Source organism: Zophobas morio, unplaced genomic scaffold (assembly GCF_036711695.1).
Source record: "Zophobas morio isolate AGI-343-1 ecotype UQ-CSIRO unplaced genomic scaffold, CSIRO_AGI_Zmor_V1 ptg000002l, whole genome shotgun sequence".
NCBI classification, from domain to species: domain Eukaryota; kingdom Metazoa; phylum Arthropoda; class Insecta; order Coleoptera; family Tenebrionidae; genus Zophobas; species Zophobas morio.
Genome location: NW_026972107.1, coordinates 10063862 through 10086174, shown reverse-complemented (window position 1 = coordinate 10086174; position 22313 = coordinate 10063862). Strand labels below are relative to the sequence as shown.

The 22313-nt window shown below is 37.0% G+C and overlaps 1 protein-coding gene across 4 annotated transcripts in view; it reads right to left on the bottom strand.

The window, feature by feature from the left end:
* Nucleotides 1-1220: 1220 nt before the first annotated feature.
* The window catches only part of LOC135127396 (uncharacterized), a 174424-nt gene continuing 153331 nt past the window's right edge, over nucleotides 1221-22313 (bottom strand). For 3 of the 4 annotated variants that reach the window (XM_064053841.1, XM_064053846.1, XM_064053851.1), the window contains exons 4-10: nucleotides 16353-16535; nucleotides 15872-16295; nucleotides 14970-15391; nucleotides 14627-14906; nucleotides 7452-8091; nucleotides 2078-2795; nucleotides 1221-2021 (exon numbers count right to left, since the gene is read on the bottom strand). In XM_064053841.1, the coding sequence (XP_063909911.1) occupies nucleotides 1567-2021; nucleotides 2078-2795; nucleotides 7452-8091; nucleotides 14627-14906; nucleotides 14970-15391; nucleotides 15872-16295; nucleotides 16353-16535 (3122 nt within the window). In that variant the 3' untranslated portion in view covers nucleotides 1221-1566. The remainder of the gene's footprint in view (nucleotides 2022-2077; nucleotides 2796-7451; nucleotides 8092-14626; nucleotides 14907-14969; nucleotides 15392-15871; nucleotides 16296-16352; nucleotides 16536-22313) is intronic. The other variant, XM_064053857.1, reaches the window with a different exon arrangement.

Genomic DNA, 22313 nt, shown 5'->3' with positions numbered 1-22313 from the left:
GCTGTAAAAATCTAAAACTGCGGAAAAAGATAAAATTTAATCAATTATGTTTGTACTACTCTCTTTTCTACACATTTATTTGATAATAATCGTACTATAAATTATTAATGGTTCTATAGAACAGCTCGATCCTTACCGATATTTTCAGTAACTCGCCATCAGAGGACATGGCCTCTCGGGCCTTAGTCTGGACTTTCCTCAACTGCTAAATTTGACGGGCCGAGTTCGCCATCATCCTGTATACTTTTATCAAAACTTTGAAACTGGACTGTTCTAATTTCCACTTACGATTAACAAATAAAATAAAATTTATTTCACTTGAAGAAATGGAAAGCTTACCTCCAAAAACAATGGTAGAGAACTTAACCTAACTCCAAGTGAATGATTATTATTAATATTATTACTAGAAACACAATCGACGGTTTCAAGTAACACAAAAAAACTAATAACATATTATTTATAAGCTAAAAATTTATAAGTGTTACTTTTATCCCCACTTTCCGTCAGCGTTCACTCGATTTTTGCAAAGGTCGGTTTAACAGTTGCGAGGCTAACCGATGAAAGGATAATTGCATCAAAAGGAAACCCAAAACTTCGACGTGGGCTGACCGTGAGGAATAATAAATTCAGTCAAAACCTAATCCCAGATTGGTACTACCACAGGAGGATTATCAGTTAGAGGTCACCTTACTCATCTCTCTCCTTGCAATGTACTAATAATTACACCTAAATTATTCACAAACTTGGTGAAACTTTGAAAACCGTAAAATCACCATACACACATGGATTTAAGACAGATCAAAGTACAACACAACGCCACACCAAGACCCAAAAACGCGAAATTTGTTTTCCTTCGGATCAATTTGCATGGAATTGGTATGGATGATCACCTTTTCAAACTTCTAAAGGCCTGGAAAACTGAAACAACATCTCCAAAAGAGTCTCCAAAGACTTTCAGACATAAACAGGGTAAACATGATTATTCCTAAATTTACTTTTTAGTTTAATTCGTTAATCAAGTCTGTCACTAGCAAGGGTATAGAGCCGGCATAATTGAAAATAATTTAGTAGCAGGAGTAGCAACACGACGAAGAGGAAAATCAATCAAGGGAGACAAAAATCCCCTGTCTTTGATGTTTTTACCTTATCAAAATAATCTTATAAATACAAATGTCATTAAATATAAAATCACAAGTTTAGGGTAAATAAAACAGGTCTAATAACTTTAGGATTGTTTGTGTGTTTATTGACCACTCTTACATTGTCAAAAATATATAAAACTTACACTTACACCTATCATATTTACAGTAGACATTTTCCACAATCGAGAGTGCAATGAACGTGAGCATTATAAATACATTCGATGGATTCAGTTGACAGCGCCTCAACTTCGAAAATCAAATCAAACTACACTTTACATAACTACTCGATGATTAATGCATTATTTACAAGATGAAAATTTACAAACGTTGTCCATTAGCACGACACAACACTGTATCCGTTTTAGCACCGACCGTTCGTCAGCGCTCACTCAATTTCAGTAAAAGTCTATTTAGCGTTGTGACGTCAACCGACGAAGGGATAGCCGGGATAGGGCGCCGGGAAGAATCCCGGGAAGGTCGCCGCCGTGGGCTGCACGGGCACCGACGCCGTCATATACGTCGTCAGTAAAGTTGGCACCACTTTGGTCGAGAAAATGGTCGTGTAAGCCGTTTTAGCCCCGAAAGTCAGCTTAAGAATCTTGCTATCAGTTTGCGTAACAAGAGTGCTCTGGATGATGGGAGACGAAGTGACAGCGAACTGGGGTTGCGGAAACAGAGGGTTAACCGGAACTGGGGGCAGCGGCAGCGGCGCCGGGGCGATCGTGCTAGTGCCGAACTCGTAATCCGTCTTAGTCACGGTCCCCAGGACCTTGGAAATGGTGCTGAGGATGGTGTTGCCGGCGGTGGTCACCGGGATGACGAGGGACTCGTACACGGTCTCGAGCTTGAGGACGGGCTTCGAAGTGGTGATGACCTGACCTGTAAGTCCAACTCATGTAATAATGAATTAAGGACTTAATTAGTTAAGTACTTACCTTGAGCCGCCCCCGGATTCAACAGTCGCAAAAGCGCCAACTGCTGCAGCTGATCAGGATTAAGATTCTGTGCAGGGAACTGTTCACTGAGAATCGGTTTAGGCGCCTTCTTCGGCCGTAAAAGTCCTTCAGGGATCCGCGCCTTATCCACGTCGGATAGATCAAAATCGGACCCGATTTTCGCTAGATCCAAATCATGGAACGCCCTTTTAGCATGACCGTCGTCATCGTCGTTCTGGTCCCCGAATTCGAGCTCCAGGTGCAGCTCCGACCCCGCCTCGTCCAAGTAACTGTTGAACTCCTTGAGCGTCTTGCTGGGGATGAAGTGGTAGGCGTCCATCGGGGGCAGCGTCTTCGTGGCGGTGACCATCCTCGTCACTAAGTACGTCTGCACCAGAGTGGTGGTGGCGGTTTCGTTTCCGGTGTGAACGATGGGCAGGACGTGGGTCTTGAACATGGTCTGGGTCGTGCTGAACGTCTCCGTGAGTGTTTCCAAGGGCGGGGTCTGCATGTCCGATGCGAGATAAATCGGCGGCAACGTGGCAACGCTCGAATCCAAGAAATTATTGTCCTTGCCGTAATTGCTTGAAGTGGCTAAAATATTTTCTGTTAACGGCTCCGAGCCCGAGGGCGATATCGTCGCTTCGGGCGTATTCACCAGGCTTTTTTCGAATGTGGACGTGACAGTTATATATCTTGTGTTTTTCACGTTGCCGGCCTGGAAGAGAATGCGACTTACGAAATGAAATTTTACGCGCAAGTGGGGAGTTTTTATGATTATTGGAAAGGACAAAAAATTTTTAACGAGGGCAGTGGAACTGTGTAAAGTTTTACGGGTTTAGCGTTTAAGTCAGTTTTAAATACGGTTTTGATATATTTGAACGGTTTGTGGTGGCACGATTTTGGTGTTTATTCTCATTTTTACACGTTCGACAAATTATTTGTTGAACTGTGTACGAAATCCTGAAAATAATCCTAAATTTCAATATCAGTTTATATGACCGGAGTATTTTTATCAATGAATTAGAATTGAACCCGGCGCATCCACCAATTTCTAAAAACATATACTGAAATTTTGTGTAAGTGGATGTTCACAACCTTTAAGAATGTCTGCATTTACGTGTAACAATTTTCCTTATTATACGCAGTAGTTTTATTTTATATTAAAAAAGAAAAAACGGGAAACCATTGTAAAAACTAACACACTCTTTGGTTTCCATATTTTGCAACTGGTAAATTAGCAACGACGCTAATTGACGTTATATTGGTTAATATACATCACAATATCTAGCTTATCGACACAAAAAAGTGTTCAATATTTAACGAACTGAAACAGAATTTTTGATCTTCTTTTTATGTGTAATGAAAACGTGGACAGATTTATCCATATTTACTCGAATTGCAAAGTCCAGTATGTTCATTTTGCATAATTAATGTGCGTTTGAAAGCTTTTGTTTTTTATATGAATTAGCAATATTGGCTTACATAGTTTAGCATGGTAATTGCAACAGTTTTGATAGTATAAGTTTACTTCTAAAACCAACAAACTTCTATGATTGTTTGCTGTAGAAATCGCAACGCTCGTGTTTATACTCTGTGTCTCAAAAAAAAATCCTTTGAATACAGCAGATGCGGGCTAATTGGAAAAAAATTAATTAATAATTTTTTGCAGGCCAAATTTTGTGAAAAAGTTAATTAAAATTTTGTTGTTGCCCAGTTTGTTTATTTCAAATTGCGGAATTTTCGTAATTGTGCCACTTAATATATAACACAATTTAAATATATTTTCTCTACGTTTGGTTCTATACTTCCGACAGTTTTGTATTATTTCTGCTCCGCTTTAACTTGGCAGCGTACAAAACCCATAACAATGTTTTTTATATGGGAAAATATAGCGTGCTTATTATATGAAGCAATACTTTCGAAATAATCGGTTTTAAAGTAATTTTTTTTTTTTTTGAAAATCCAAAAATCGCGGTATTTCAGTGAAGGATTCGGCGAGAGTTATCGAAGAAACGAAGCTGAAAAGGGATTATAGAGCTCGAAATCTACAAGAAAATGTATTTATTAAGTTTCGAAAATTGTCGAAAATGGGTCGAAGTTTAAAGAAGAATAATCTTCATTTCTGAAAAAATTGTTTAACAATCCACAAAAAATTCTGGGATGTAGATCTCGACGTCCTGATTCCAAAAATATAGCGTGTTTATGGTTAGGGAGCAATATTTTCGAAATATTCGGTTTTAAAATCAATTTTTTTTAATTTCCAAAAATTGCGATATTTCAGTAGGAAACCATGGAAAAACGGTTGAAGTTATCGATGAAACTACGATGAAAAGGAATTACAGAGCTCAAAATCTACAAAAAAAATGTGTTTAGTTAAGTTTCAAAAATGGTGGAAAATAACACGAAATTTGAAGACGGAAAAATTTCACTTTTGAAAAAATTGTTTACCAATCCACAAAAAAATCTGAGATGTAGATCTCGATGTGCTGGTTCCAAAAATATAATGCGTTTATGGTCAGGGGGCAATATTTTCGAAATATTCGGTTTTACTTAAAATCTTTTTTTTAATTCCAAATTTGCTATATTTCGGTAGGAGATTCTGGAAACACAGTTGAGTTATCGAAGAAACTAGGACGAGAAGATTATAGACTTAAAATATACAAAAAAATATGTTTAGTTAAATTTCAAAAGTGATCGAAAATGGGTCGAAATTTGAAAAAGGAAAAATTTCATGTTTGAACAAGTTGTCCAAAAATCTACAAAAAATTCTGAGATATAAATATCAACATTGCTGATTCCAAAAATACAGCGTGTTTATGATTAAAGAGCAATATTTTCGAAATATTTGGTTTTAAACTCAAATTTTTCAAAAATTTCAAAAATTGCGATAATTCAATATACAATTCTTGAGAAACAGTGGGAGTTATGGAAGAAACCAGCCCGGAAAGGAATTATACGCCACGAAATTTACAAAAAATGTATTTAGTTAAGTTTCAAAAATTGTCGCAAATAGGTCGAAATTTGAAGAATTGGAACAGTTTCACTTTTGATAAGTTGTTTAAAAATCCACAAAAATTCTGGGTTAAGGCAACGTATTTATGGCAACCGAGCACTATTTTTGGAATATTCGCTTTTGAATTAAAATTTTTAAAAATTCTAGAAATTACGATGTTTCAATTTATCGAAAGAAACATATAGCATTCTGGAAAAACGGTTTGAGTTATCAAAAAAACGAGGCCGAAAGTAATTTCTAGAGCTCGAAGTCTAAAATCAAACGTATTTAGTAACTTTTGAAAATGGGTCGAAATTTGAAGAAATTTAGAAAAATTTTACTTTTGAAAAAGTTGTTTAAAAATCTACAAAAAATCCTGGGCTACAGATCTCGACGTGCTGAGTTCAAAAATATAGCTTGTGTATGGCCACGAAATATTCGGTTTTAAATAAAAATGTTTTAAAGCTACTAATTTCTGAAAAAGTGCATGGACCCTACAGAATTTATCACAAAGATTTTATAATTCCGCATCTTTCGTATTAAAATTCGATTTTAACACCTTCATTAATTTTATAGAGTACAATTTAATTGTAACGAGTCATCACTGGAGTTTAAAATTTTTTACCTCAAAAACAAATAGATGTTCATGTCAAAAATTATTTTAGACGTGAATCTACAACATTGCCATGGACTTTAAAATCTTAAAAAAAAAATAAAAAAACTCCCGTTTTGAATATTTCGGTAGACGTTTTTCTTAACAAGGAAAGATTTTTTTAATAGGAATTTAAAAACACTGGTACAGTAACAGTGACATTGTTAGAATCAGTAAAGTTTCGTAATAATATAATTAAAAAACTTAGACAAAATTTTGAATATTCAAAGATTAATTCAATTAAATTACTATGAAATTTTAACAAATAAAAAATAAAATTTTTAACACGAATAGAAGCGAAATAACACAAATTTTATGATAAGCAAGGCGCGGAATTGTATCTCATACGCTAGAACCAGTGCTGTCGCGGCGATAGTTTGATTACGAATATATTTTTCTTTTGGACTATATCAACATAATATAACATTTCAAGATAACAAATCTGTGATCCTGTGGTTGAAAAATAAAAAAGGGCATCGAGTATTATTATTTGAAGTAATATAGTAATATAGAAGTCGTTTTTTACTAGCTGCAAAACACTCCTAGCGACGCACTGGCTACGACCTTGTGGACCAGATCAAGGCGTCTCAGCTACTCGGCGTAAAACACACCTTACTTCAACTGGGGGATTGCTCTGGTGAGATAGAATCCCGCGTATTAATGATAAGATAATAATTTGTGTAAGATTCATGAATCAACTTCCTCAGAAATCGGCAGATTCTTGGTAACTGACTACACCCCGTTGAATTCTCCCATATAAAATATATTGCTTAAGAGTTTTATATGCAGCTAAGTCAAAGTGGAACGAACAATAGAATCTGTGAGAAATCCATGTCCTGTGAAGCATCATTGAAATTTTTACCCGGCGCATCCACTATTTATTAATAACATTTAATATGAAATGGCAGATTTAGTAGTCAGCAGGACTAATTAACAAATTCCCATTTTAAAATGGATTTTTTTTTTAAATATGGATAACTACAAGGAATGCTTTCTTGTAATGTATTAGCAGATTTTTTATTTTTTTAAAATTGGTTCCCAAAAAATTGTGGAACATTTAATGATTTAGAAAATTTTCAAAATACTGACATATTGACTAATTAAGATTATATCAGATTTTCTGCTTGTAACACTGGACCTTTGTTAAATAATTCAAACTTTCTTATTAATAATTATAATAATAATTCTAGATTTACCCGGCGCATCCACCAGTTTTTAAGATAATAAAATCAATTCAACCCTTCATTGTGGTCTCAAGTTGTGATGGAGGTGGCAAAAGAAAAATATTTCAAGATGCAAACTAACATTCATCAGATGGCACAAGCATTTTAGTACTTTGTGTGAAAAATATCTGAAAAATCATAGATCGGTTTGTTTTCATCAGTTTATTTCAAGTATTCACTTTTTTAACAGTCTGACGTTTAAATTTGAGATTACGAGTTTTCCAGAAGCTTCAATAAATAATAGCAGTAATTTAATATTTAAGAGAATCTGTGACGTTTTTGAGACTTGACATCACCCAAACGTGCCGATAAATTTAGATCCGGCGTATTCAGCAACATTCGGAAATGTCACCACAAAACGAACATGCACTGTTTCCAACACTTCACATTTAGAAATGTAGTTCCTCAGAACCTGAATAAATACTTTAGTTTCAGCTAGAACCACTAACCGATTTTATCTAAAAATCCGGGATCGATATGCCCCTCCAATCCTGCTCTGCTTACCTGGAACGTGTAGGGCGACTTGATGGTGGCAATTTCGTAGTAGATGTCCTTAAAATCGGGCGGCGTGGAAATTTCCACCTTAAGCGTTTCGAGGGGGAAGGGAGTGTCGAGTTTATTTTCCGTGGAGCTTTGATCGTCAATAATTGAAGCAATTGATTCGGAGCCCTCCAGCCCGTCGACGTCGTCGGCCCTGGCTTGGGGCGTAACGACGTCGTTGAGCGCCGGAGACACGTCTTGCAGCGTCGTCGGCGTCGTTCCGAGCGTCTCGTTACCGCTTTCCTCGTCGTCGTTTTGCTTCCTGATAGTGACTCTGGGCTTAGGTGTTGTCTTGTACTGCCATCTGCCTGGAGACCGATTTAATTTAAACTTATACAAACTGGTCGAGCCCGAGCTCTGGTCCACCGTCGACGCCTGAACTTTGGGCTTGTAGCCCCGCCGGCTGTAGCCTCCGTTATTGCTGGGGGCTTCCGAGCTGGTAACGCTCGGTCGATGCTGTTTATTTCTTCGTGACTGATAGCGCTTGCCGGAGCCCAACGGGGCCGTCGTTACTTCTTCACTGTGTACAGATACAGGGCGAGTTGTTGTAGTTGTTTTTCTGCTACTCCGACCGTATTTTTGGGGTCTGTGTGAGGTGTTGTGTCTGTATTTTATTTACAAGTGTTAGTGCTTCGTGTGCCACTGCTGACCCATGCAATGCTTGTGCTTGAAATATTCACGCTTTTTCGCGACGAATTAAACCCAACCGAAACCGAACGAGCGATGAATATTTCAAACTTCGCCATTGGTACAAAATTTGGTTTATGCAGGCTGCGCTATTAATACCAGTTTCATTTGGCGACGGTAATTGTTAGTACCGTTCAAAATAATTTAACAATTGAAATATACAGTGTGATCATACAATTTTAGTACTCGTATATGTTTCTGACAAGTGATAGGTAGGCAACCAATAATTTTTTGATAGTATGAAATACATCAAGGATTACCGTTCCGTTGTTCGTATACTATTATGATAACACACTTTCATATTGCGATGAGCTCCGTTTATGCAAGTGGCTCGTGTATTCGTCAAAACAAATACAGCAAAACTTTATTATACGTCTAAATTAGCAAGCATGTTAATGTTGCAGCGTATTTTCTTTACACAGAATTTGTGTCCAGTTAACACAGTTCGCTGCGTTCGCCCGAACAGCAGATTATTTAATTGCACTCACACAGTTTGCTTCCGGTATTTTCTGTGTTTACACGACACCCATATGTTAACAAAAAAGCGACCTACTCCTGCATTCAAAGTTTACATTTTCGGTGTAGTAAAATATATGTCGATGAAATTTTAAATAAATTTAATTAAAGGCCCGAAAACAGCAAGGAATAAGAAATTAGAAGAAGCCGTAAGAAATAAGATTTCAGCACGTACAAATTTGAATTGAGGAATGAAGAATGCAGCAAAAGATATTTCTTATTTTTTATCCTTTATTTTTTGTTCCTTATTTCATATTTTTTGTATTGTGTTTGGGGCTTAACTCTTTCCGAGATAATTGATAAATGATAAAACATGTGGTCCATATATTATGACAATATAGGGTTTTAAATTGTGAACATGACGTCATCAAATTTCTGAAAGGAATAATACTTGGTTGAGAGTGGAGTACCTGGAATTTGTATATCACGTATTTTTAGTACGTCAGCTAAATATTTAGTACATATGAGTTTTCTTTTTTTTTTAATTAATTGACGAAGAAACATTATATTTTGCCTGTTTTTCTTAATCTTCGTAGTCATCTTTACACAACAAGAAACTTAAAACATCTTTCAAATGGTAAATTTTTGTAGGGAAACATGCATTTTGCAATTACGCTGCGCCCCTCGGTCCTACAAAAATTTACCATTTTCAACATGTTTTAAGTTTTTGTTGTGAAAAGATGACTACGTATATTAAGGAAGAAGGGACAAAATATAAGCCCCGCCCACCCACCCAATCTCATTTGTGATGATTTTCTTAATTCGTCGTGGGCCAAGAGGGCGGAGCTTAATTGCAAATGCCGTATTTGTCCACTAGAAATTACCAGGTAAACAATGTTTTTGATTATCGTGTTATTCAAAGAATACTATGTACGAGGTAAGCGCCAAATATTCTCGGCCTAACAAAGAAAGAGACCTGATGGAAAAAAATTAAATATTTATATTTCAACATAATCTCTGTTAACTTCAATACATTCAAAACTACGTTCAACTAACAGCTCTATGCGTTTAAAAAAATTATTTGAATCTTTATCACTAAAATGATGTAGTACTGCCGTTTGCACCTCTTTATCCGTCCAAAACGTTTTCCCTGCAAGTCGTTTTTTATCTTAGAGAACAGTTAATAATCGTTCGAAGCTAAGTCAGTACTGTAGGGTGGATGATCAAGTTACTCGAAGTCACAGGCCCCTATAGCAGCTTGAGAAAGACATGCGGTATGAACGAGCGCATTTTCATGAAGCAATCGAACGCCTCTTGTTAATTTTCTCGGCCTTTTTTCCCAAATACGGTCTCCTAATTTATGCAGTAAGTAAGCATAATATGTAGCGTTGACAGTGGTATTTCATCCTTTAAAATTAATCAACAACATGCCTTTACAGTCCCAAAAAATTGTGGCCATGATTTTTTTGGAAGATTGGTTCGTCTTCAAGGGTTTCTTACCCCATGTGAAATAACTGTGATCATTTTTTTTAGTAAAATGTGAAGGACAAGCTTCAGCAAACACAAAAACCATCCTGTCCTTAATACCCTTTCTAGAGCAATTCCATCTTTTGATAAGAATTTTATTGCCGTTCGATTTTCAATTTTAAACGGGCATGATGAGTCCATAATTTTTCAAATGTTACTCCTCAAATGTATCAAAACTAATGGGCAGTGGGGCTTGAAATTTTACACACATACTGCGGGGCCCTTCTAGTCTTTTATGAGTTGTACAAATTTCCCGACGAGCAATCGCAAATATATCAGGCCGAGAATATTTGGCGTTTACCTCGTATATTAAATAAAAATTAGAACCAGATCGAGATCGAGACGAATGGGTGGGGCTTATGTATTGGGTTTCTTTTATACTGAATACATAATATAGTTTGTGTTGAATAACACGATTACTCTAGAACATGTTTCACATAGCATTTTAGTCTAGATAAAGAGGGATTTTACAATTAAGCTCCGTCCCACTGCTTACGACCAGTAAAAAAAATCATCACGACTGAGACAGGGTGGGTGGGCGGGGCTTATATTCTGGCTTTTTTATTAATATACGTAGTCATCTTGTCACAAGAAAATTAAAACATATTCAAAATGGAAAATTTTTCTAGCGAAATACGGATTTTGCAATTAAGCTCCGCCCCTCGGTCTGATAAAGAATGAAAACTTTATCACTATTGACGTCGGGGCAAGTATGGGTGGGGATTAATCTCGTGATGAATTTTTCATTCGTTGCCAGACGAGGGGTAAAGCGTAACTGCAAAATCCATATTTTCCTCAAAAATTTTTCATTTTCAACATGTTTTGTTACCAAAAGATGACTACGTATATTAAGAAAAAAGCAGCAAAATATAAGCCCCGCCCACCCACCCAATCTCAATTCTGATGATTTTTTCATTCGTCGTGGGCCAAGAGGGCGGAGCTTAATTGCAAATGCAGTATTTCTCCACTAGAAATTATCAAGTAAACCATGTTTTTTATTATCGTGTTATTCAAAGAATACTGTGTATATTAAATAAAAATTAAAGCCAGATCGAGATCGAGACGAATGGGTGGGGCTTATGTCTTGGCTTTCTTTTATACTGAATACATATAGTTTGCTTTCAATAACACGATTACTGAAGAACATGTTTCGCATAGCATTTCTATTGATTATAGACTGGAAGTGTACCGCCTCTCACTTTATGTGGATTAACTTTATTTATGTTCAGTTTAAGATCATTCTTTTCAATCAGTTGGGATAAAATCAATCAGTGAAAACGACACAGGGTGGGTGGGCGGGGCTAATTATGTTCTTCTGTCGAGTGGAAATGGTAATTAATAATATAATCTAGGATGTGAAAAATTAGCGCTAGCCCCACCCATCCACCCCGATATCAATTGTGATGAGTTTTTCATTCCTAGTCACTAATCAGACGAAGGACGGAATTTAATTGTATCATCAATAAAAAATTCTATCCTTTTAAAAACATATTTCATATTGTAGTTTCTTGTAGAAAAATGAGGATTTTTGCCTTTCAGCCACGATGAATAAAATTTTCCTCACAAATGAGAAGGGGTGGGCGGGCGGGGTTTATATTTGGTGCATTTTGTCTTAATATACGAAGTCTTCTTTTCCCAACAAGAAGCTGACAATATTTTTAACTATCCTGGTGTTAAAATAAAACTCTATATATTAAAAAAAAAACTAAAATTCATCCCTACCCACCTGCCCCGATCTCAGTTGTGATGAGTTTTTCATTCCTAATCAGACCGAAGGGCGGATTTTTTTAATTGCAACATCAATATTTCTCTAAAAAATTCTACCCTTTTAAAAACACATTTCATATGAAAATTTCTTGTAGAGAAATGAGGATTGCGCAACTAAACTCCGCCCTTCAGCTCACGATGAATAAAATGTTTATCACAATCGAGAAGGGGTGGGTGGGCGGAGCTTATATTTGTTACATTTTTTCTTAATATACGAAGTCTTCTTGCCCCAACAAGAAACTGAAAACATGTTTAACTACCCTGTTGTTGAAAGAAAATTCTATATATTAAAAAAACTAAGATTAAAGAAAAGTTGTCACAGCGCATTACCAGTGCAAAAAAAAAGGAAACTGTTAAGAGTTCGGCATCGCCCAATTGTTTTTGCGAAAAAAAAATTAAAATACTGTTCATTGAGATGACGTCACCAAATTGTTGGTGTGGATTTTTAGCCACATTTTGGCTAGCATTTAATCATCTACATGATAGTTCTAATATACATACAAAATTTGACAACAATCGGTCAGCAGTTTCGGAGATTACGTGTCCAATAAAAATGGATACAGACAGACAGACAGACGGACGAAACGCAAGGCTACTTTTTTCGTACTGAAGGGGCATGAAACGTCGAGAAAACATAAAAGTGGCCATTCGTCCGATGCTCTCCATTACTATACTTCCCTAGCTTACGCTCGGGAAGTAAAAACGTGGAAAAAATGTTTGTTTTATTATAAAAAAAAGCATTGCTCGAAAAAGATTATAAAATTTTAGCAACATTTGTCACGTCAATGAAAACAAGATCAAAATTGATGCTATATCAAACATGTAATGAAGCGTTAAAATTTAATCTCAAAACGTGATCACGTGCTCAACTAACCGTATAATTATGTTGACACATAAATTAAAATAGTCAAAAAAAATTTAATCTACATGTATCGAGATTTTTATGTAAACAACTGATCAGTATTTAATTCAGTATCTCATGGTTTTTGTCGGGATGAAAATTAACAGAAAATAGTCCACAACGAAAACAAAAACCCAAACCTTCGTATCGTGCATACTTTCAACTTATTGTTCACGTGTGGTAACAAAAACTTGCAAATGAAATTTTACTGAAACCGAACATGCTTTAGTAAACTGCAATCAAGACAATGAAGAAAATTCTCCGATGTGTATCACACAGAAAATGTTTTACCAAATAACACAACCGAACCAGTGTTTCGAGCTTCTGCTCGTTTTGCTCTTGTTTAAAATATTTGCGCTTTTATTACTCCGAACGAACGAAATCAAGCGATAGTTAAATATTTCAAATTTCTACAATTCACAAAAAAATTAGCTACTGCACCAACCAATTTCATTCTGCAATATCGGAATGTTAATACGGTTGTTCGGTATTAGTGCTGCTAATACCTGTGCCCTCTGGCATTTAATAATCATTTGTTCGCAAATATATTAAATTAAACTCGACGTATTTGTTGCATGTCCCGAGTACTCAATTAATGCGTTTTTTATTCAGTGATGGAAGTGATTAATAAGAGGAAATATGGCGATTGTAATTCGGTATTGATTCAGTTGTGTTATTAGGAGTGTGAGTTTTGAAATGTTAATCAATGTGAGCAAACTGCGTTACTAAATTAAAACGCCACCAGTCGACATAATTAGGTAAATATTGGGGGAAACGGTAAAAATGAAGTTTTTTCAGGTGCTTTCGGCGGTGTATCCAAAATGACAACAAAAACATAGACTAAAAAAGATTTGCTCTTATTTGTAAATATTGCGACAAACTGGAGCTTGGTTTTTATACTGAACTTTGATCAAGACGTCGTTCTGTTAACTTCTTTTTCTGTCATATCGTCCAAACTGGAAAGGTACAGGCCTGCAGTATTTATTTATAGCATGTCATGTGAAAAGACGCCCTTTGAAGTACATGAACATATCTAAATACCCTCAAACGTCTCCAGTTTTTGTATTTTGTTACAGATTTGGAATAATCGGCTTCAAAAACTACGTTTTTTAGTCACAAAGCGAAAACTGCCCACTCTGATCCCAACCTACACACGATAAAATTCAAGCGGGTTCATATTTCAGTTTTAGGCAATAAAATCGAGATTGACGCATTCCATGTGTACAGTACTAAACTTAATGTTTGCAATAAAGTCAGAAATGGCGATTTAATTTTTACAGAAAATAATGTGAATATCACCCGAAATAAAAGCAGACAGTAAAAAACAAATATATGCGGGGGAAAACGGTCGACATCATACTAAAATCTGACTCCTGTGATTTGGCATAACCGGTCCCAAATTAACCTTTGATATTTAAAAATAAAAAAATAAAAATATACGCAGGCCTTTGTTTCGAATTTAGCGCAAAAACGAATTCACCATTTTTTGCCCGAATTACATGGGGGATTTAATTTATTTTTACGTATTTCTGCCGATTGAAGCAGATAATAATAGACAAAAGAAAAATTTTTGCATTGTTGACCCCGCGGGGTACGTAATCATCGCTTACGCGTCTAGAGCAACCGTAGTTGTACTAACGTCGATTGCAGAGGCGCTTTGTCGCCAACTGAAACTGGGTACAACAACCATGTCTCATCAGGTTCGTAAGCGCCATAATATCGAAGTAAATAAATTGAGACGTGTTTAAACTGCGACAGCCTGCAATTCGCTCCATATTTACATTCTTTCCGGCAAACTCACTTGGAATTCCTCCCGGATTGCGTCTGTGCCCTGGATCGCTGTGATTTCTTGTTCTTGGAATGCGCCGAGACATCTTGTTCGTTGTTTTCATCATCAGCTTCCGCCTCCTTCTGCCTGTTTTTAAATCTCGGTTTAAAGGAGGATCCAGGTCCCGTCGGCTTCCTCGTGGATTTAATGGAGTTTTGCGAATTAAACGGCGATTCCGCCGGAAGAGCCGTCTCCTCGTTTATGGAGCCTGCGGGAGTCGGCTCCAAATGGCGATGGTGCTTATTTCCTTTGCCTAACAACAACAATAATAATAATGGTAAATTCGGTCGACGCACAGTTACGACGTTTCACATACCTAGAGAGGGCGCCGCCGTCTTGAGGATCCTGAGCGTCGGCGATGGGTTTATCTTGGCCTTCTGGTGGTTGTTGTGGATGTGCGAAGTGCTCTGGAGCACCTGCGCGTACTTTCCGGAGATGTAGGTTCCGATAACGCTTGTTTCGTGGACGGTTGTCGTTCCGTCTTTTATGACAGTTCCTCCCAGTTTAGTGACTAATCCCGTCGGGTGTAATGAGTCTCTCTTCGTCGCTTTGTTTTTTGGCTCAGCTGAAGGACGCGGCTTTAAATGGAACTTGGAACTCGGTTTTAAGTTTATTACTTTGTAGGTTTCCTCCACAACTTCCGACGGCTGTCTGGAGAGAAAATCATACTCGGGTTCGCCGATGTTGTTGCCGATGATGACGGCCGGCTCTTCTTCGCTCTTGACAGAGACGACGCTACTGCGGGGAAAGTAACGCGTTAGAGAAAAATATGCGGTATTTGAAAGGTAAAATAGGGACGACTTTTCCAAGTTCTGAGTAGCATCACGAATCGGTTAAATGCAGCTATGACGTCAAACAAGCAAAAAAAAGATTGAAGGTTCTCCGAATATGTAAACTTTCAAGAACGTCTATTATTGATTAAAAAGAACTTCCACAATTGGAATATCTGTAAACATGAGAAAATATTTGTAGCATGTGGAAGTTGTGCAAGTTTTTCTTATTTACAGTGGTTTCGGAGTTATCGAAGAATGTCTTCGTGTTGACTCTCCCTACGTAAACAACAATTTCAGGCAAAAGCAGCGTGAATACTCGCTTTTCTCGCCCACCTACACTCGAGCGTCTGTTTTTTACACACGATGCGATTAATTTTAGCAACAAAATCACGAAAGATTTGGGAAAGTCGTTATGAGACGCGCATTTATCCAAACAGTTTCTTACTGTGTAACTGCCGGTTCCTTCGAGCTGGTGACCACTTCTACTTTGCTGGAGATTACCGGGGGAGCGCTCACGATTTCCACTTTGGTGATGATATTTTGACTCGAAATCGGTTTACTGGGAGACACCTTCACTACCTCCACTTTGCTCGAAATGGCCTTCGACACCACACTCGCTTTCGCTTCAATCACGTTAACTTGGGTCGAAGGGGCGGCCTTAACTTCAACCTTACTCGATAGGATTAAAGGCGGACTCGACTGTACTTGAACAACTGAAGAAATCTTCAGGGACTCCGGTGCTTTCTTTTCGGGATTTACTTGCGTCTTGCTCGGTTTTATTATAATCGTTTCTTTCTTAACGGCGGGAGTCGACGGCTTCGTATCGATCACCGTGTTCGACGACACCTCTTTTACTTCCTTCGGAGGCTCTGAAATTGCGGATCTCCCTCGGTTTTACCGTTAACCTAATAATAAAATTAAAATACCTGAAACTGCGGCACTTTGCGGCGAGAAAACCATGACAGTGTTTCCAATTGTAGTGGTAAAGTCGAGGAAGCCATAGACTGTTTGAGTGACGTAATTTCCCTGATTAACTGAGGAGGGCGAAACCGTGGAAGATACTTCGGGATTGACGAACACGGGACCCGCTGTTGATGAAACCAAATTTGCTGAAAGATAAGATACTTCCGTTTTAGAAATATTAGCGATGAGGATGAATCAGCTTTCGGCTGACGGATTTCAATATACTGGTTAAAACGTTCATTTTCCTTATCAATTATACGCGAACTTCCAGCTTTTCCGGGACTTTTCAATGTACGGATAACAGATTTTTGTCAAATCTAACTGTATTCATTTATGTATTATACCTATACGTATTTGGTGCCAGTGGAAGTTTAATTTATATTCAGTTCAATCCGATGTTTTTGAACTCTTCCCACATTGTTCTCAAATCCAATTAGTAGCTTTGAAGTTGTTTACACATTGTAACTATACTACTTGTTAATTAATCTACGTGGTTATACGTAACCTAATATTTTCAAAAACTTTTAATACAACCTTCCAATTGAAAGTTTAGCGTTTCACTGAAATTTCAAACCTTAAAATAGACCCTATTTTTTGTTTAAACCCAATTAGGTTGAATATCATATGGCCTACAGTCTTTTTTAGCGGATTTTTTTTTTCGAAATAACATAAAACGCATATCATTGCGTTCTAAAATTCTAACAACTAAGTTTGAATGTCTGTGCGTGGGATATGCAAAGAAAACAGGTGAATTTGCCTGGTGAGGGATTCGAACCCTCGAGCGCGTAGCGATCACCGCACTGTGTTACCACACGACTAACCAGGCTCATGATGAACAGAAGGAATGTATGGAAATAAATTAAGTAAATACGATAACGATTGTTGGTTGTCCAATTTGAGAGCGCAATATAGCAACGAAATAAATTAATTAAATACGGTAAGGGTATTGTTGGTTGCCTAGGTGTAGGATTCGAACCTACGCTCTTCGTAAGAACTAGAGCTTAAATCTAGCGCCATAAACCGCTCGGCCAAGCTATTTCCTCAACGAGAAAAAGTGTGGTTAGGGGATCAATGTAAAAAAAATGCCGGGTGTGGAATTCGAATCCACGAACATTTTAGGGTACCCAGAACAATTCTCAGCTGTCTTGCCTACAACTAACCACGTTTATGTTGAAGAGGAGAAACAGTAACTAAATAAATTAAATAAAATCAATAAGTAACACATACTAAGTTGGATAGTAATAAAATAATAAAGATAAAACTGATTTTGGCAATGACATCCCCTCTAAGAAAAGAGAGGGTGGGTGGGCGGGGCTAGTACCTGCTAGAATAAGACTGATTTTGGGAAACTAGATCTCTCTAAGAAAATAGAGCGCGGATGGGCGGGGCTAGTACCTGCTAAAATCAGTTTTATCTTAGCAACTACGAGCCCCGCGCACCCACCCTGTCTTTTCTTAGAGATTATGTCATTTGCCAAAAAAAGAAAAATTAAAAAATCTGGAAGTTGAAAAATCCGTTAATTGCAAAACAACAAATTGGAACTCGAAAAATTGAAAATTCCGAAAATTGGAAACTTTTACCTTGAAAAAAAAAACAAGAAAAATTATAAAATCAGAATATTGAAAAGCCGAAAATAAGGAAAAACAAGTGAAAAATTACAAATCGAAAAATTGAAGAAATGAAAAATTGAAAAATGGAAAATTTGAAAAATTAAAAACTAGTGAAATCGAAAATCAAAAATTGCAGATTCCAAATCATTCAAAAGTTAGAAAATTGAAAAACTGAAAAATTTAAAAATGAAAACTCCAAGTCGCAAACTTGAAGAAAAAAAAATGAAAAATTGAAAAATTGCAAATCCAAAAGTTGGAAACATTTAAAACGTAAAAATTGGAACAAATAATGAATCGAAAAATTAAGAAAAAGAAGTAACCAATCTACTCGAAAAACTGGAAAATCTAAAAATTGAAAAATCGAAAAAATGAAAAAGTTTTAAAATCCAATAAATGAAAAATGGAAAAATTCTAAAACCGTGAATTGAAAATTGATAAATTAAATAAAATTAATAAATAACACGTATATCAAGTTGGATAGTAATAAAGTAATAAAGACAAAACTGATTTTGGCAATGACATACCCTCTAAGAAAAGAGAGGGTGGGTGGGCAGGGCTAGTAGCTGCCAAGATAAGACTGACTTTGACAAATGAGGTACCTTTTAAAAAAGAGAGGGTGGGTGGGTGGGGCTAGTACCTGCCAGGATAAGACTGATTTTGGCAAATGAGATTTCTGTAAGAAAATAGACGGCTAATGGGCGTGGCTAGTCTCTTTTCTTACAAGGTATCTCATTTGCAAAATCGGTCTTATTTTACCAGGTACTAGCCCCGCCCACCCACCCTCTCTTTTCTTAGAGGGTATGTTATTTTCCAAAATCAATTTTATCTTAGCAGCTACTAGATAAAATAAGACAGATTTTGGCACATGACGTACCCTTTAAGAGAAAAGAGGGTGGGTGGGTGGGGCTAGTACCTGTTAGGATAAGACTGACTTTGCCAAATGAGAAACCCTCTAAGAGAACAGGGGGCGGGTGGGCGGTATTAGTAGCTGCTAAGATAAGACTGATTTTACCTAATGAGATGCCTTCTAAGAAAAGAGAGGGTGGGTGGGCGGGGCTAGTCCCTGCTAAAATCAGTTTTATCTTAGGAACTACCAGCCCCGCCCACCCACCCTCTACTTTCTTAGAGATTATGTCATTTTCCAAATCCAGTTTTATCCTAGCAGCTACTATCCCCAACCTCTCTTTTCTTACAAGGTATCTCATTTGCCAAAATCGGTCTTACTTTACCAGGTACTAGCCCCACCCACCCTCTCTTTTCTTAGAGGGTATGTTATTTTCCAAAGTCATTTTTATCTTAGCAGCTACTAGATTAAATAAGACAGATTTTGGGAAATGACGTATGTACCCTTTAAGAAAAAAGAGGGTGGGTGGCCGGGGCTAGTACCCATCAGGATAAGACTGACTTTGGCAAATGAGAAACCCTCTAATAGAGAACAGGGGGCGTGTGGGCGGTGTTAGTAGCTGCTAAGATAAGACTGATTTTGCCTAATGAGATGCCTTCTAAGAAAAGAGAGGGTGGGTGGGCGGGGCTAGTACCTGTTAAAATCAGTTTTATCTTAGCAGCTACTAGCCCCGCCCACCCACCCTCTCCTTTCTTAGAGATTATGTCATTTTCCAAATCCAGTTTTATCCTAGCAGCTACTATCCCCACCCTCTGTTTTCTTACAAGGTATCTCATTTGCCAAAATCGGTCTTATGTTAGCAGGTACTAGCCCCGCCCACCCATCCTCTCTTTTCTTAGAGGGTATGTTATTTTCCAAAATTAGTTTTATTTTAGCAGCTACTAGCTAAAATAAGACTGATTTTGGCAAATGACATACCTTTTAAGAAAAAAAAGGGCGGGTGGGCAGGGCTAGTACCGGTTCGGATAAGACTGATTTTGGCAAATGAGAAACCCTCTGACAGAAGAGGGGGCGGGTGGGCGGGGTTAGCAGTTGTTAAGATAAGACTGATTTTGCCTAATGAGATGCCTTCTAAGAGAGGACGCATGGGCGGGGCTAGTACCTGCTAAAATCAGTTTTATCTTAGCAGCTACTAGCCCCACCCACCCACCCTCTCTTTTCTTACAAGGTATCTCATTTGCCAAAATCGGTCTTATATTGGCAGGTACTAGCCCCGCCCACTCACCCTCTCGTTTCTTGGAGGGTACGTTATTTGCCAAATTCAGTTTTATCTTAGCAGCTACTAGATAAGATACGACTGATTTTGGCAAATAACATACCCTCTAAGAAAAGTGAGGGTGGGTGGGTGGGGCTAGTACCTGTTAAGACAAAACTGATTTTAGCAAATGATCTTTTCTCTAGAAAATGGAGTTAAATTATTATAAGAAAAGACGCTAAAGGCTCCAAAGCACTTCCAAATTCTTTCCAAACAGAAATACCTAGAACCTCAAGATAGTTTTAAATTTTCGAAAAAAAAACAGGGTCAAAATTAACTCAGAAACAGGTCAGATCAGAATTTTGAACACCAAAGTCCCCCAGAATTGTTTTAAATAATTTACAAAAAAAATCTCAATGGGCTCGTAAAGAAAAATACCAAAACTCAAAAGATATTTCTAAGTTCATCCAGCAACAAAACACCAGATTTCTTTAAATTTGACCGAAAATAAAACACCAGGGGAGCTAAAATTAAGTGCGAACATTTTAAGCGTAGGGATTTTGAATTTAGATGTCTCAGGGAAAACCTCAAGGCGGAGTCATAAGCCACAAGTAGAGGAGTATGTTATTTTCTTAAATTTAAATTCTCTTTACTACGAAGTGGGGATGATTAGACACATTTTGGTTAGCGTGTTATTATCTACATGATATCCAGTAGTTTCGGAGATAATATATATATATAATAAAAATCGGTACAGACAGACAGAGAGACGACAAATGACAGACAGGTAAACGGAAAACGGGAGACTTATTATTTTGCACACTTCAATAAAATTTGTGCGATATTTTAAGATATATCTAAAGTCTGTATAATAAAATCTCTAATTGGTGATAAAAGACGGACGACAGACAAACCTACTTTTTCAATATTCGTAAAAAATTAAATGTTAACTATTTTAATCCACTTTTAACCATCTACAAAAATCTATAACTGATTCCATCCATTATTCAAAATAGATACACTCTGTTCTTTTTCAAAGCGCTCACGTTCAATGAATTTATAGCGTAATTTTATTCCAGAAAATTCCTTTAGCTTTGATGCATCTACTTTACGCTAAACTCTAAAATATCTAGCTCAGTGAATAGTTCACTCACGGATTAACCCTTCAGCGAGTGCAAAAATTTGATTATTTCAATCTTGTTTGCAACAGTCGAGAATAAAAAACGCCATTTAACGAAGTTCATAATAATCGATTCGCTCGCTCTCCATTACTCCCAAAAATAAATACAAACATACTTTGAGTCCATTAATCCGGCGGAATTTTCGTCTCTTCAATTACTGACGCTTTTGATGCTTTCCAGTTTTAATGACTGCCATAAATTTAACTTACGGCTAGATTTCAGGTTGTGTCCTTAAATAGAAATAAATGACCACCTCTGGAGCACTTTGATGCATGTACCTCAAGGAACCGTCCTAGGGCCTGCTTTCTTGTTAGTGTTCATCAACGACATGTTGTTTAATGCAGAATGAACATATAAGGGTAAGAGTTTCTATTAAATAAATTTGGCTACTGAAAACACGTTTAGTCTTGCTTAATGTTTATGAAAACATTGTCCGTGGCAAATCGAGTTATTCGCCAAAAACATTTGGACTTTCCACATAAATCTACGTCGTTGTCTAAATTCACTTTGAGTTATTTCGCTCCCAAATTTAATAATTGCTCACCCGCTGAAGTGCGTATCTTACCTATGGCATCTTTTCAGCAAACCATTAGGGAATTTCTCCTCTCTGTAATCAAGCTTGTTATTCGCTTTATGATTTCTGTCTTTAATATTTAATTTGAAATGTTCTTAAATTACTGTTTGTATAAAATTACTGACTGTTCTTCAGTATATTGTTATTGTTACTATCAACTCGGCGTTAAAAACATTTCGCTAATTACACCTTCTGAAATATAGCGGATACTTCCTCAAAACACGGAAAGTTTATGAAATATGACCGCCCGAAGTTCGGTCGTTTCATAGCCGGGAGAACCATTTAAAGAAGTTACTTTTATATGAGCTTCATACAATAACTATAAAAACTTGCATGAAGCGTGTTCATTACGATGCCGTTAATAACGTCGTCGAACCGAGGGATGCAACATTCTTAATAAAACAACCACCCGAAATCAAAAAATTTACGCGAAGGTTGCATTAATTATTCGTCAGGTTGA